Source organism: Carlito syrichta, unplaced genomic scaffold (genome assembly GCF_000164805.1).
Source record: "Carlito syrichta isolate Samal-C Ts95f unplaced genomic scaffold, Tarsius_syrichta-2.0.1 Scaffold100685, whole genome shotgun sequence".
Taxonomy (NCBI): domain Eukaryota; kingdom Metazoa; phylum Chordata; class Mammalia; order Primates; family Tarsiidae; genus Carlito; species Carlito syrichta.
The window spans coordinates 50,765-66,094 of record NW_007044781.1 but is presented as its reverse complement, the minus strand read 5'-3'; the positions used below and the strand labels follow the sequence as shown (position 1 = coordinate 66,094).

The window sequence follows — 15,330 nt, the reverse complement described above, 5'->3', positions numbered from 1 at the left end:
CTGAGTGTGGACATATATCTCTCTGTATGTGCTAATGCCATTCCTTGTTTTCCTGTTGTACTAGACAGGACAATGCTTCAGAATCAAGGTGATTAGAGGTCTAAATATTTTCATTATAAAAATCATAGATTCTTCCAACTGAATGCCACTATTAGTTTAAAAAGCTGCTTTGGTTTTCTCTTGAATGCATGCCATCTTACTGAGTACTTTGAGGTCTATATAGCAGGGAAATGTGACCTCTAGTGTAATCAAAGATCACAGATAGTCATATAAAATGTTAATTGCAAGCAGAAATCCTGTTTCTACTCTATTCCATGTTGAAATTTCCTTAGAGCTGTGCTGTAGCCTTCAATCAAAGCCTACTTTTATTGTTAAACTAACAGAAATGAATTTGCTAGTTGGGAAGGATATATGTGCATATGAGGAGTTTATTCCAAATGCCAAGAAGATGTCGAAATGAGCATCCTAAAAGAAACATACTCTTAAAGTCAAATCTGGTTTTCAACTGAGGAGGATTATTAAGCTCTGTTCCTCATAATTCCTGTCACTTTGGGCCCTTTAAGACCTCACATTTCTCTGGACACAGGAAAACACTCAGTCCCTTATAATGGAAGTCTAACCATATCTGTGATGACTTGTCTCCTCTTGACTCATATGCTTTTTTTTTTTTTGAGTGGAGTCTCACTTTGTTACCCAGGCTGGAGGGCAGTGGCATACTCCTGGTCACCGCAGCCTCAACCTGCTGGGCTCAGGCTAATTTTTTGATTTACTGTAGAGATGAGGGGTCACCAAGTTGCCCAGGCTGGTCTTGATCCTGTGGGCTCAGGCAATTCTCTCAGCTTGGCCTCCCAAAGTGATGGGATTATATGTGTGAGCCACTGCACCTGGTCTCACATGCTTTTTTGTAGTAGACATCCAGAATCACTGCTGAACAACCTAACTGGAAAGGATGTTCTGATTTGTTTCACTTTCATCTCATGAGGTTGGTGCTCATATCATGAGCCCAGTGAAAAACAGACATACATGTGGAGCCACTAACATTTAGATTTCTTTGTAACTGGAGTAAAAAAATAATATTAAAGATTGGACTAGAATGAGATATTCAAAGAGAAAAAAGTTTTCAGAAAATTATTTTGGCCACATTGGTAAGATAAAAATTAACTTTTTTGAAACTCATAATTTACTTATGGCTTTGTGGTTAGGTGTAAGACCATTTAAATGATACTTCTTTTCTCTTTTTAAAAGCCTAATGGAAATGCTAGTTTTGCCTTGTGCCACTTAGGACTCTTCATTACCTTTGAGATATCTAGTCTACAGTGTCCTTATGTTACACCTGGTTAGACTGAACCCCAGAGAGGTTATATATTTTGCTTGATATTATTAAATCTTGGATTATAAGGATATGAATAAACATATGAGTCATCCAGAGACATTGTATATTATAATATACGGACCCGTTTTTTTTTTTTTAATTTGAGATGATTTATTTGTTTGATTTTTTTTTTTAATTATAAAGCTGTGGGCAACAATTCGGGATTAGGTATACAAGTGGACATCATACAGGTAAAGTTTGGGCCTCCCTTCAGTCCCCACTTTGCCTGGTTTGAGATCAGTTACCCTTATTCCTTTATTGATGCTGTGTGTCCACCCCCCCGCCCCAGCAGTATCCCACTACTGCCAGTCCCTTTCTTATAGTATTATGGAAAATGTTCAGGGTCTGCTTATAAGTGAGAACATGTGGTACTCAGTTCTTTGTTTCTGTGTTAGATCACAGAGTATGATAGACTCTAACTCCATCCAAATTGCTGCAAAGTCCATATGCTTGTCCTTCTTTATGGCTGCATACATTTCCATTGTGCATATGTATCACTTTTTTTTTTATCCAGTTCGGTTTCAATGGGCAGCACGGTTGGTGCCACGTTTTTGCTATTGTGAATAGTGCTGCAATAAACATACATGTGTGGATATCTTTTTTGTAGAATGATTTAAGTTCCTCCAGGTATATTTCCAGTAGGGGGATTGCTATGTCATATGGAAGGTCAATGTCCAGCTCTTTTAGAAATCGCCACACTGTTTTCCATAGAGGTTGAACTAGTTTGCATTATAGAAGTATTCCCTTTTCTCTGCATCCTTACCAGCATCTGTTGTTGTTTGTTTTATTAATGATGACCATTCTTACTGGGGTTAGGTGCTATCTCAGTGTGGTTTTGACTTGCGTTTCTCTGATTATTAGTGAGGCTGAGCACTTTCTCATGTGTCTGTTGGCTGCCCATATATCTTCTTTTGAGAACTGTCTATTCACATCTTTGCCTACTTTGTGATGTGGCTGTTTGTTTTTTTCTTTTTGGCATGTTTGAGTTCCTTGTAGATCCTAGATGTTAGACCTTTGTCAGACATACAGTTGGCAAATATTTTTTCCCAGTCTGTGGGCTGTCGCCCGCTCTCTCTTGATGGTTTCTTTGGCTTTGCAGAAGCTTGTCAGTTTGATGAGGTCCCACTCCCACTTGTCTATCTTCTCTCTTATGGCATGGGCGCTTGGGGTTTTGATCAGGAATTGGATGCCAGTTTCAGTTTCTCTAAGGGTGTCTCCTACATTTTCTAAGGTTCTTATAGTTTGAGGTCTTACATTTAGGTCTTTGATTCATTTAGAGTTGATTTTTATTTATGGTGATAGGTAGAGATCATGTTTTAATCTTCTGCATGTGGTCAGCCAGTTTTCCCAGCACCCATTTACTGAATAGGTTCTCCTCTCCCCAGTTGGTGGTGGAGGCTTTGTCGAAGAAGAGTTGGTTGAGAAATCGAGGTTTTGCTTCTGGAATCTCTATCCTGTTCCATTGGTCTATATGCCTGCTCTTGTACCAATACCAGGCTGTTTTTATTATTGTATCTTTATAATAGAGTTTAAAGTCTGGGAGTGTGATACCTCCTGCTTTGTTTTTTTTTCTCTGCTGAGGATTGTTTTGGCAATTTGTGGTCGTTTATGTTTCTGTATTATCATTTCCAGGTCTGAGAAGAATGCTGGCAATTTAATGGGTATTGCGTTAAACCTGTAGATTGCCTTGGTAGGATGGATGTCTAACAATGTTGATTCTTCCAATCCATGAGCATGGAATATTTTTCCATTTGTTTGTATCATCTTTGATTTCTTTGAGCACTGTTTTGTAGTTTTCATTGTATTTTTTTTTTTTTTTTGAGCTGGAGTCTCACTCTGTTGCCCAGACTGGAGTGCAGTGGCCGCTCCCGGCCACCGCAGCCTCGACCTGCTGGGCTCCGGCGATCCTTCCGCCTCAGCCTTCCGAGTAGATGGAATTACTGGCGCACGCTACCATGCCTGGCTAATTTTTTGATTTATTGTGGAGATGAGGTCTCGCCTGCCCAGGCGGGTCTTGAACCCGCGGGCTCAGGCAATCCACTCACCTCGGCCTCCCAAAGTGCTAGGATTACAGGCTGAGCCACCGAGCCTGGCCCAGAACTTATTTTTTAAAAATCTGCATTTAGTGTGTAGAAATTAGGAAATAAAACTTTTTATTCTCTTCATTCTTTTTTCTACATGTTGTTCTACTATCTCTTTTGACTCGTAACTCAGATTCTGTATATTGATTTTCACTAGAAAAGATTAATTTCAGTTTTATTTAATTAGTAAAGATTTTCCATAGGATAACAGATGTGTATCAACCAGGACTTATAGAAACTATTAATGCAGCTGATGCAATTATGAGTTGAACTACACTGTGGATCCTGTAGGAAAAACATTAAGTTTCATTACTATGTTGTTTCATTCAGTCTTTCTCAAGGCATTTACAAATGAGAACTTTTTGTTTTCTATTAAATAGTTGCTGTCACATTAACAAAGTTCTGTTAGCTATCCTGAGTTGTATGTAATCCCTTGTGATTTTGACATAGGTTTACCCAGTGTGTAGTCACATATTTGGACTTTATGAAGCTAGGAGTTTTCATTTGTGCTAAAGTGTTGGAGTATGAGAGGCAGCTTGCTACTCAGCAAACTCTTTTTGTTTGTTTGTTTGTTTGTTTTTTAGTTGGAGTCTCACTCTGTCACCCAGACTGGAGTGCAGTGGCATGCTCACAGTCACTGCAGCCTTGACTGGTTGGGCGTAGGCTATCCTTCCACCTCTGCCTTCCAAGTAGCTGGAACTGCTGGCATGCACCACCACAACAGGACACATTTGTAAAACGGGTCCTGGCAGAAGAGTTTACTTTTGTACAAAGCTCATCTATGTTGAGCTGGCAGGAAACAAAACATGACCGAAAACTTCTAAAAATTGAGTCTCTGTGAGTGGTCATTAGTGCACCTTCATTCTGTTCAATAGCGAGTGAATGAATTATTATTCAAGTAGGCATTACAAATTCTATGTTAATTACAAATGTGTTGACGTAAGAAGTATGATGTTGCCAGGCACAGTGGCTCACACCTGTAATCCTAGCACTCTGGGAGGCCAAGGCGAGAGGATTGCCTGAGCTCGGGGTTCAAGACCAGCCTGGGCAACTTGGCAAGACCTCGCCTCTACAATAAATCAAAAAATTATCAGGGCATGGTGACATACACCTGTTGTTCCAGTGACTTGGAAGACTGAAGTAGAAGGATCACTGGAGCCCAGTAGGTCGAGCCTGTGGTGGCCGTGAGCATGCCATTGGGCTCTAGCCTGGGTGACAGTGAGACTACAACTCAGGAAAAAAAAACAACTGTGATACTAATTTGATAGTTAATCTGGTGAAGGCTATAGCTGCTTATTTAAAGGTATCTTGAATCTTTGGCAGGTTTGTATTCTATCCATAGCATTTTTTTAGGTGCTGTGTACAGAGAACTTGGAAATAGCCCTCCTATCCTATACGGTGATACACATAACATGGGATATATTCTCAGATTGTGGTTCCTGACTAATTGGTGAGTGGTAATAGGAAGTATTTAAAGAATATACAATTTAAAAATGAGAGGGAGTTCTCTAAGTTGTGCTTCCTTCCTTGTTGTCATTATTATTATTATCACTTTTTTTTTTTGAGTTAGAGTCTCACTCTGTCACTCAGGCTGGAGTGCAGTGTGGCACACTCACAGCCACTGCAACCTCGACCTACTGGACTTAGGTTATCCTTCTGCCTCAGCCTTTCAAGTAGGTAGAACTACAGGCGCATGCCACCATCCCCAACTAAAATTTTTTGATTTAGTGTAGAGATGAGGTCGCACCAAGTTGCTCAGTCTGGTCTCCAACCCATGGATTCAGGCAGTCCTCTCACCTTGGCCTTCTAAAGTACTGGGATTATAGGCGTGAGTCACTGTGCCTGACCCTGATTGTCATTTTTAATTTCACAAATTTCTGATAAAGGTAATGCCGGCACAGGATACTTTCCTGAATATGTCTCTTGGAAAACAGTTTTGTTTTTCTCTTCTAGAAAGCAAGATTTATTGAGAGGACAGAAAAGCTCCCACAGTGGGAGGGGACCTGAGAGAGTTGCCAGGGAAGCAGTTTTTAAACACATATGTTTATATTCCAAAATATGAAAGAAGAGGGAAAAAGATTATATGGAAAAACAAAGCTTATTTGTTTCATCACTTTATAATATAAAGATGATGAAAATACCAATATATGTATATTCTACTATATTAAGGTGTTTTTGATTTAGTGCTTCTATTTAAAATAAAAAAGAATATACATTTTGGAATGTAGTTTATTTCAAAGCAAAGGAAATTAAATGAAACGTTTACATAAGTAATGTACCTAATAGCAGTCTGCTGAAATAAACATAATTATTCCATTAAAAATAAAAAGAGCTGGGTACAGTGGCTCACATCTGTAGCCCTAGCAACTCAGGAGTCTGAGGTAGGAAGATCATTTGAGGTCAGGAGATCAAACAACATAGCAAAACCTTGTATGTTTGAAGAATAGGAGTCCAAGACTGTGGTGAGCCATAATCGTGCCACTGCCTGGGTGGCAGAGTGAGACCTCAACTCTAAAATAAATAGATGATAGATCGATCGGTAGGTAGAACCTGACCAAAAGGCTTATTGCTATTAGAGACTGATTTGTTTGTTTGTTTGTTTTACCAGAAATACAGAGGATTCTGGGGGTCCTGACAGCTTTGTTTTTGTGGCTTTATAGAACTTTGTCAGAACTAATGCACAGAGTATTTTTTATTGCCACGATAAGCCATAGTGCCTAAGACTAGAGACTGCTTGGGTTTGAATCCTCGCTCCTTCACTCATTATTCATGTGATTGTGGGCAAGTCACTTAGCCTTTTTCTAAATGAGTTTTGTCACAGAAAATGACAATAGTAGTAACACACATCCTGAAAATTTGCTGTGAGGATTGAATTAATTCATGCTTGTAAAATGTTTAGAAAATCAATACCTGTTTGAAGTATGTGCTTTTTTGTGAGTCTTGGCTTTATTTATTTATTATTATTACTACCATTATAGTAAATACCACATGTTGTTTTGTTTTTATTTTCACCCAAAAAGTAGACATTATGCCTGCCTACCTGCTAAATTAATTAAAAGAGAAATTAAACTGAAAAATAATGTTGTAGTCAAAAAACAAAATAAATAATCCCTCCCACCCCTATCCCAGTGTGGTTTCCAAGTGGGGTTATAGGAATTTTGATGCACAATGTTTCATATGGTTTTGATTCCTGAAATTGCCACCTTAAGAATGTCAAGGCCGAGGTGAGGGAATTGTCTGAGCCCACGGGTTCGAGAACAGCCCAGGCAACTTGCCAAGACCTCATCTCTACAATAAATAAAAAAATTAGCCAGGTGTGGTAGTGCATGCCTGTAGTTCCAGCTGCTTGGAAGGCTGAGGTGGAGGGATCGCGTGAGCCCACCAGGTCGAGGTTGTGGTGGCCGTAAGCATGCCACTGCACTCCAGCCTTGGCGAGAGAGTGAGACTTCAACAACAAAAAGAATGTCAGATAGCTGACAAAATGTCAGACAGTAAACTGTTATAAGCTGTAAAAGTGCATTGACTGGAGAAACCTCTATCTGGAACCTGACTCCTGAATACGTTCTCTTATTAAATGAAGCAGTGCCACTTTCACCTTATCTCAGCAACCAAACTGCTTTTTGAGGATTTCCTTTTTTTTGTATGGATGAAGGATCAGTGGCTGGTTGTATAAGTTCTTCCTTTCAGTATATTCTTTTTTTTTTTGAGTTGGAGTCTCACTCTGTCACCCAGACTGCAGTGCAGTGGCCGTTTCTGGCCACCGCAGCCTTGACCTGCTGGGCTCCGGTGATCCTTCCGCCTCAGCCTCCCAAGTAGCTGGAAATACAGGCGCGCGCTAATTTTTTGATAACCATACCCAGCTAATTTTTTGATTTATTGTAGAGATGAGGTCTCGCCAAGTTGCCCAGGCGGGTCTCGAACCCGCGGGATCAGGCAATTCACTTACCTCAGCCTCCAAAGCATGGGATTACAGGCTGAGCTACCGAGCCCGGCTCAGCATATTCTTATTTTATATTTTGACTGCTAATTTTTGGCTTATAACTGGCCAGTTCCAGACATGGAAAGGAAATGTATTACTTGGCAGTTTATTTATATTACAGGGTTTAAAAATCCAGATGTTATGAAATTTTCAAATGTGTGTCAGTGGGCTAATGAAGGGGTACTTTATGCACCTGTTTTATAACACATTCCCCCAAAGCTTATATTTTACAGGCAATCATGAAACAGATATGGGTATTGCTCAGTTTATTATTTTCAGTACCTCCTAAACACTTGGTATAGCTGTCATTACAGGGAGCTGGAAGATAATTTTAAAGATGTTTTCATTCCAGCATTAAAATGCAAACCTTTCAGAATCTTTTGATTTGGTTGATGCTAGTTTTGTTTTTTAGAGCTGCTAAAAAAAGTCAAGAGAAATGAATCTTTGTTGAAGTTTTACCCTGTGGGGTATTGAAATAAGTGCTTCTATGTAGGCATTTCATTTAGCTTTCAAAGCTTAAATTCTAATTTGTCCTTATGTAGGAAATAAATAACACTTACTAGAAAAATGATGCTTTTTGTTGTTTATTAATGGCATTGTCTTGGTCTATACCTCCCAGTGCCATCAGGATCTCAGTTGTACTTTTAAGAAACAAAGTTATTAGGGCTTTCTGCCAGAAAGACTTAAAGCCATGACTACTGACAAAGGGTTTTAAGAAGGTAGTAATCATTTATTTATTTATTCCTTACATGCTAGCCTAGCTAATATTTGTTTTGACTGTTTTACTTAACCCTCAGGGTTAATATTCCATTTGGTTTTTATAAAATATTAATTTATTCAGTGGATATTTGTTGAGAACTTGCTGTTGGCCCATTACTACACTAGAAGCTAGAAATATACCTGTGAACTGAGCATTTTGCAAATAACTGACAGTGAGATAGTATCACAAAAATGAAGATACTGAGTAGGTGCAGTGGCTCATGCCTTTAATCCCAGCACATTGGGAGGCAGAGGTGGGAGGATTGCTTGAGCCTAGGAGTTCCAGAGCAGTTTAGGCAACATAGTGACACTTCATCTCTACAGAAAAAATTCAAAAGATTAGCCAGGCATGGTGGTACATGCTGATACTCCCAACTACCTGGGAGGCTGAGACACAAGTATCACTTAAGGTCAAGAGCTCAAGGCTGTGTTGAGCCATGATCATGCCACTGTATTCCAGATCAGGCAACAGAGACAGACCCTGGCTCAAAGACAAAAACAAACAAAAATCCGGAATTGAAGACACTGAGTACTTCAAGTATATTTATCAGGATATAACTAACTATTATATACAGAACATTTGAACCACAATTTTTAAAAGAGAAATATTTGGCATTAGTATTTTCCAAAGTGGAAGTAAAGATGAACATAGTATTGCAGAGAGTTTTGAACAGTGAACACATATGAGGGCTATAACTTTATCCAGGATACATAACAAAGGGGGTTTGACTATACTGGGATATATGTATCAGCTACTGTGCTTGCTTTCTTTTTTCTCTTTCTTTCCTTTCTTTCTTTCCTTCTTTCCTTCCTTCCTTCCTTCCTTCCTTCCTTCCTTCCTTCCTTCCTTCCTTCCTTCTTCTTCTCTTTTTCTTTCTTTCTTCCTTTCTCTCTCTCTCTTTCTCTCTCTCCCCTTCCTCTTTCCCTCCCTCCCTCCCTTCCTTCCTTCTTTCCTTCCTTACTGCTAGAATCTCTCTCTGTCTCTCCGTCACCCAGGCTGGAGTGCTGTGGCACACTTTGGGCCACCCCAGCATCGACCCACTGGGCTCAGGTGATCCTACCACCTCAGCCTTCCAAGTAGCTGGAACTACAGGCATGCACTACCACACCCAGCTAATGTTTTTTATTTATTGTAGAGATGAGGTCTCGCCAAGTTGCCCAGGCTGTTCTTGAACCCATGGGCTCAGATAGTCCCCTTACCTCAGCCTCCCAAAGTGCTGCGATTACAGGCTTGAGCCACCATGCTCGACCTACTATGCTTTCTGAAGTATCATCACCTGTCATGATACTTGCTGTCTGCAGAGCTTCTCTGAGGTGTATCCTTTTCCTAACTTTAATTGGCTAATCCAGAAGTAATATTTCCAGAAAAACGTTCCAGATTAGAAATAACTGAATTGCCTGATAACTGTAAGTATGCACACACAGCGTAAATAAAAATATGACAGACAGGTGTTGAATTGCTCTTCTCACAGTGTTAACTGCCTCCGACTGTTGAGTTCCTCAGAGTATCTTAGGGTGTTGTGGCTTTTTTAGCTGAACTTAATTTCTGGCCTATGTACTGAACTTCTCAATTCCATCAAAAGTCTTATACCTTCACTTGTTGGTATCATAGCCCATATATACTGGTACCTTCGTCATTCTTTCAGGAAATCTCCTACACTGTGAAAAAATGTAAAATATTCCTACCACTAACAGCAACAATTATTGTGTAGTCTTCCAGCTGCAAACATAGTTGATCTCAAAAGTAATTTTCAGTTGGACTGACCTTTTATTGCAAATAGGCCTAGCATAACTCAGAGTGATCTTTTCTCGGAAATGAAATTCTTAGAGCAGAGGAGTTGTTCCATACGTGAGTTTCACAAAGCACTAATATAAAACTCTGTGACACCCACTGACCCCCTCCCCCACATTAGGAGAGGTGATTTTAGTGTCAATGAATTTAAATAAGTTAGGGAATTTCTATATATTATTTCTCTGTTGGAGAGTCATAATGCATGCCAGCATATTAAGTCTTTAACAAGTTCTGCTATAAAGAAATCTGACTGATATTTTTTATCTTAGCCAATTCAATCTTATTTTACCCCAGTTTTTTTTTTCTTAGTATATCACCTAGCAGTAATCCTAAGGTTGCCCTTTTTTGCCTATATTCAAGTTATTTTTTGCCATGATCTGGCTACTGGTAGCCAACAATTCAAAGACAGGTATTAACAGTAGCAGGCAATAAGAAGCTGTCTTTATCAACCTACTTTATAAGAGCTATCAGAAAAACTCTTTAATAGCCTTTTATGGAATGTTCAGTGTTTAGAATAAGCTACTAATGTTCTTTCTTTACAAAGCATGAATTCATTATCTAAGCAACCTGTACGCCTCCTTCTAAGTATTTCTGTTCCTCAGATTCGATTGAAAACTGGTTGCCTACTAAGGAATGAGTAGAAACAGGGAAGCCTCTCATGACTGGACTGTGGCCTAGATTGCAGTTTTCCCAGGAAGTTGTGGTCTGGGTGACCGGTGTGCCTAGTGACGCATTGCTCCATGCTGCCTGTGGCTTGTGCTTGCCGTGGCGGAACTTGTGAATGGCTTGTGCTCCCATTTCATGTGGAGTGCCATCCTCTGTGGTTCTCCTTACAAGTTACATGTTCATTTGCTTTCTACAGTGATGGAGAAGGCAGAAAAAGGACCTCTTCTACCTGCAGCAATGAGTCCCTAAGTGTCGGGGGAAGCTCTGTCACTCCTCGCCGAATCTCGTGGCGGCAGCGCATCTTCCTCAGGGTTGCTTCTCCCATGAACAAATCTCCCTCAGCAATGCAGCAGCAAGGTCTGTGTGGTACTCTCTAAGGAATTACTCCTTACCAGTGTCAGAAATTAGGAAATGGAATGCAAATGCTTTTTGTATAAATAGATTTACGTGACTTCTGTAGAGAAATAACTTCTCTTTCTGTATCTAATATAGAGACTTACTTCTCAGGCATCATTAGACATATTAGACATTAATTACCTGCTTGTGGAATGAATGAATGAGTTGCCAAAACCTGTATTTAGATCTACTCCAAAACGCAGAGGGAGCTATGATAGTGCAGAAAAGAAGTCACACATCTTTTTATTTTTAGAAAAGCAACATAATCCTTATGAGTCACACATAAAACAGAGTGACATAGAAATGTCGATCAATTTTTATACTTTTTATTTTTGTTTTTTTATTTTTTTGATTTGGAGTCTCACTCTGTCGCCCAGACTGGAGTATAGTGGCCGCTCCCGGCCCGCAGCCTCGACCTACTCTGCTCCGGCGATCCTTCCGCCTCAGCCTTCCAAGTAGCTGGAACTACAGGCACATACTACCATGCCCAGCTAATTTTTGATTTATTGTAGAGATGAGGTCTCACCAAGTTGCCCTGGTGGGTCTCGAACCCGTGGGCTCAGGCAATCCACTCACCTCAGCCTCCCAAGGCGTGGGATTACAGGCTGAGCCATCGAGCCCGGCTAATTTTTATACTTTATTTTTTTGAGTCTGAGTCTTATTCTGCCGCCCAGGCTGGAGTGCAGTGGCACGATCACGGCCACCGCAGCCTCGACCTGCTGGGCTCAGGTGATCCTTCCATCTTAGCCTTCCAAGTAGCTGCCCGGCTAACTTTTTAATTTATTGTAGAGATGAGGTCTCACCATGTTCCCCAGGCTGGTCTCTAACCTGTGATTTCAGGCAGTTCTCTTGCCTCTGCCTCTTAAAGTGCTGGGATTACAGGTGTGAGCCACTGCACCCAGCTGAGTGTATTTATTTAAAACTAAGAAGGCCAAATATCAGCTTTACTTCAGCTCTCAACTCAAGAAGCTAGAAAAGGAGGCACAGAACAAAATTTAAAAACAATAATGAAACATAAGGAAGTAAATAATAAGGGTAAGGACAGAGTTTAGTGAAGAAAACACACACTCATAACCAAGATGAAACAACTGGTATTACTAAAGATGAAACTAACTCTGCTAGGGATGGTCAGAGAAAGCTTCACAGAACAATTAGATGTTTATTCAAACTCACTGCTGACCAGCCTTGGCAATATAATGAGACTCATCTTTTCAAAAAAATAAAAAAATTAGCTCCTGTGGTGGTACACACCTATAGTCCCAGCTACTTGAGAGGCTGAGGTAGAAGGATGGCCTGAGCCCAGGAAGTTGAGTCTGTGCTGAGCTATGATGGTACCAATGCACCACAGCCTGGGTGATAGAATGAGATCCAGACTCAAAAACAAAAACAAAATCTCATTGCTGGGAGAACCATGCTGCAGAAAGAGGGAATGACAACACTCTAGACTCACTGGACTGAACTCCAGGCCAGAGAATCATGAGAAATTCATCAGGATGGGCGCAGAGGATGGAAGATTGAGACATGAGACTGGAAAGATGACTTGGCAGGGATTTCAGGAATCTCTGAAGGGATTTATGTTCTTCTCAGTAGGCTGGGTTTTATTTTTTGGGATATAAGAAACCATTGAAAGGTTTTGTTTTTGTCTTTGTTTTTGTTTTTTTGAGTCAGAATCTAACTCTGTCGCCCAGGGTAGAGTGCAGTGGCATGCTCATGGCCACTTCAGCCTCGACCTGCTGGGCTCAGGCGGTCCTTCCACCTCAGCGTCCCAAGTAGCCAGAACTACAGGCCCGCACTACCACGCCCGGCTAATTTTTTGATTTATTGTAGCGACGAGGACTCACCAAGTTGCCCAGCCTGTCTCAAACCCATGAGCTCAGGCAGACCTCTCACCTCGGCCTCCCAAAGTACTGGGATTACAGATTTGAGTCACTGTGCCTGGCCTGAAATGCTTTAAGTAATGTGATCATGTTTGTTAATAGGAACATAATTGGCAGTATTGTGGAAGATGGCCTGGAAGAACAGGAGAGAATGAGCACCGGAAGATCTGTTAGAAAGGAGTTGCAGGAGGAAGCAGAGGGAGGGCTGTGCTCAGCCAGACAGGCCAGGTGTTGCTCAGCTGCCTTCCTCTCGATGGATTCTGATGGCAAATGTAGACCTTAATCCTCTTGTTCTGCACAGCCAGGGAATACATATGAGTAAATTGCAGAAGTGTGGGCTCTGGGAAAGGCCAGTTCATTTTGGAGCACCTGCCTTATAGATCTTTTTGTGTAGAATGAGGAAGTGGTGAAATGTCCTATGCTTTCATTTCATCATGGGAGGGAAATCTGGACGGGGAATTCAGTCCAGTGAGTTTACTTAAATCATTCGTTCCAGAAACAGTTGCTGGGAAAATGGCTTTGTGAGAACCTTTAAGTGTGGAAGATCAGATGGGGGGGTGTTAATTCTAGAGAAACTCTTGTAGTCTGGGTTACTATGAAGGAATGCCTCTCACTGTTTTCTTCTCTGCAGATGGACTGGACAGGAACGAGTTGCTGCCACTGTCCCCTCTCACTCCAACCATGGAGGAGGAACCGCTGGTTATATTCCTGTCTGGTGACGATGACCCAGAAAACGTTGAAGAAAGAAAGAAGTCAAAAGAACTGAGGAGTTTGTGGAGAAAAGCTATACACCAGCAAATCTTGTTGCTTCGAATGGAAAAAGAAAACCAGAAACTTGAAGGTTAGCCATTCAAACAGGATGATGTGATATGATGCTATAATTTAAAGGTGTAGATTAAACCTACTCCCTTCCCCCTCAAGCATACACCCTCACACGCATTCTTGAACTGTATGTATACTTTAACAAGAATATCTACTGATTAAATTATTTCCACTTTGTGCAGTGTTTATTATATGGTGATGACCAGCTTATTTGTGCTTTTGTTTTAAATGGATTTGCATTTTAAACATTTAGAACATAGGAGACCCTCAGAATATATTTGGATAAAATAGAATGTAGATAATATGGAATCAATGTATTTGCTATGACTGAGAGTTTAGCATCACAGTGCATTACTTTTAAAAAACCCTTAAATATGAAAAAACAAATTTTTAAAATATGATTTTCAACTTTCAACTTAATTATACTTATAATGGGAAAAATATGCCCATTTTAAATAAATTCTGTATTGCATCCAATGCAACTATTAATTATAATTATCTGTTATCAAATCAAAGTTTCTCTGTTTCTCTTTTTTGTTAATGCTTTGTAAATTTTCTATTTAACAAAATCATATTCAAATCATTACATTTATAATAGCTATTGTGTTATTTGTGGCACTTCATAGTTAAATGTATGATTACCAAATGCTTTAGAATTTGTTTCTCAACCTTGGAATGAGTGATGTAATTTACCCTAGTACATGCAGAACCACCTGCAAAGAGATGTCCAGAGTACCACAGTTTGAAAACTGTATACATGCTATTATCTTGGGCAAATCACTTAACCCAAAAGGGCCTTGTTTTTACATCTGTAAAATGAAAGATTCACCTTTAATGGGCCATTTGACTTTTAAGATTATTGACAAATATACAAGCTAGGTTTTTTTCTTACTTGCTTCTATTATGTTGTCTTCCACAGAGCTTTCTTAATATAGAGATCTACATTTCTGAGTTTATCATCTACCTTAAGATTCATGTTACTGTACTTATTACTCAATTCAATTTTTCATTTTACCAATATTCAGTTTTCAAGAGTAATGTGCTTATCACTATATTCTTGGCAGAATAAAAAGTCCACAGGACTTCAAATGTTCTTTGGAAGTACATTTTCTTTTCTTTAAAATTAAAAATTCATTGGCATAGCTTATAAAAGTTCAGTGTGATAATGGTATGGTCCACCTCAGCTTTCAAAGATTTCAAAAGAAATTGAGCTTATATTTTTACTGTTTATTTATTTATTTGAGTCAGGGTCTCATTGTGTCACCCAGGCTGGAGTACAGTGGCATGATCACAGCTCACCACAGCCTCAACCTCCTGGGCTCAGGCGATCCTTCCACCTTGACTTCTCAAGTTGCTGGGACTACAGGCATGCACCATCATATCTAGCTATTTAAAAAAAATTTTTGTAGAGATGAGGTCTCGTGATGTTACCCAGACTTGTCTGAAATTCCTGGACTCAAACACTCCTCCTGCCTCAGCCTCCCGAAGTGTTGGGATGCAGGCATGAACCACTGCACCCAGACAAGTTCATATATATATATATATATATATATATATATATATTTTTTTTTTTTTTTTTTTTTTTT

The 15,330-nt window shown here is 39.9% G+C and overlaps 1 protein-coding gene across 2 annotated transcripts in view; it reads left to right on the top strand.

Moving 5' to 3' along the window:
• The window catches only part of TBC1D4 (TBC1 domain family member 4), a 204,315-nt gene that overhangs the window by 163,315 nt on the left and 25,670 nt on the right, over nt 1-15,330 (top strand). For both annotated transcript variants that reach the window (XM_021715515.1, XM_021715513.1), the window contains 2 exons: nt 10,846-11,006; nt 13,554-13,763. In XM_021715515.1, coding sequence (XP_021571190.1) covers nt 10,846-11,006; nt 13,554-13,763 — 371 coding nt within the window. The remainder of the gene's footprint in view (nt 1-10,845; nt 11,007-13,553; nt 13,764-15,330) is intronic.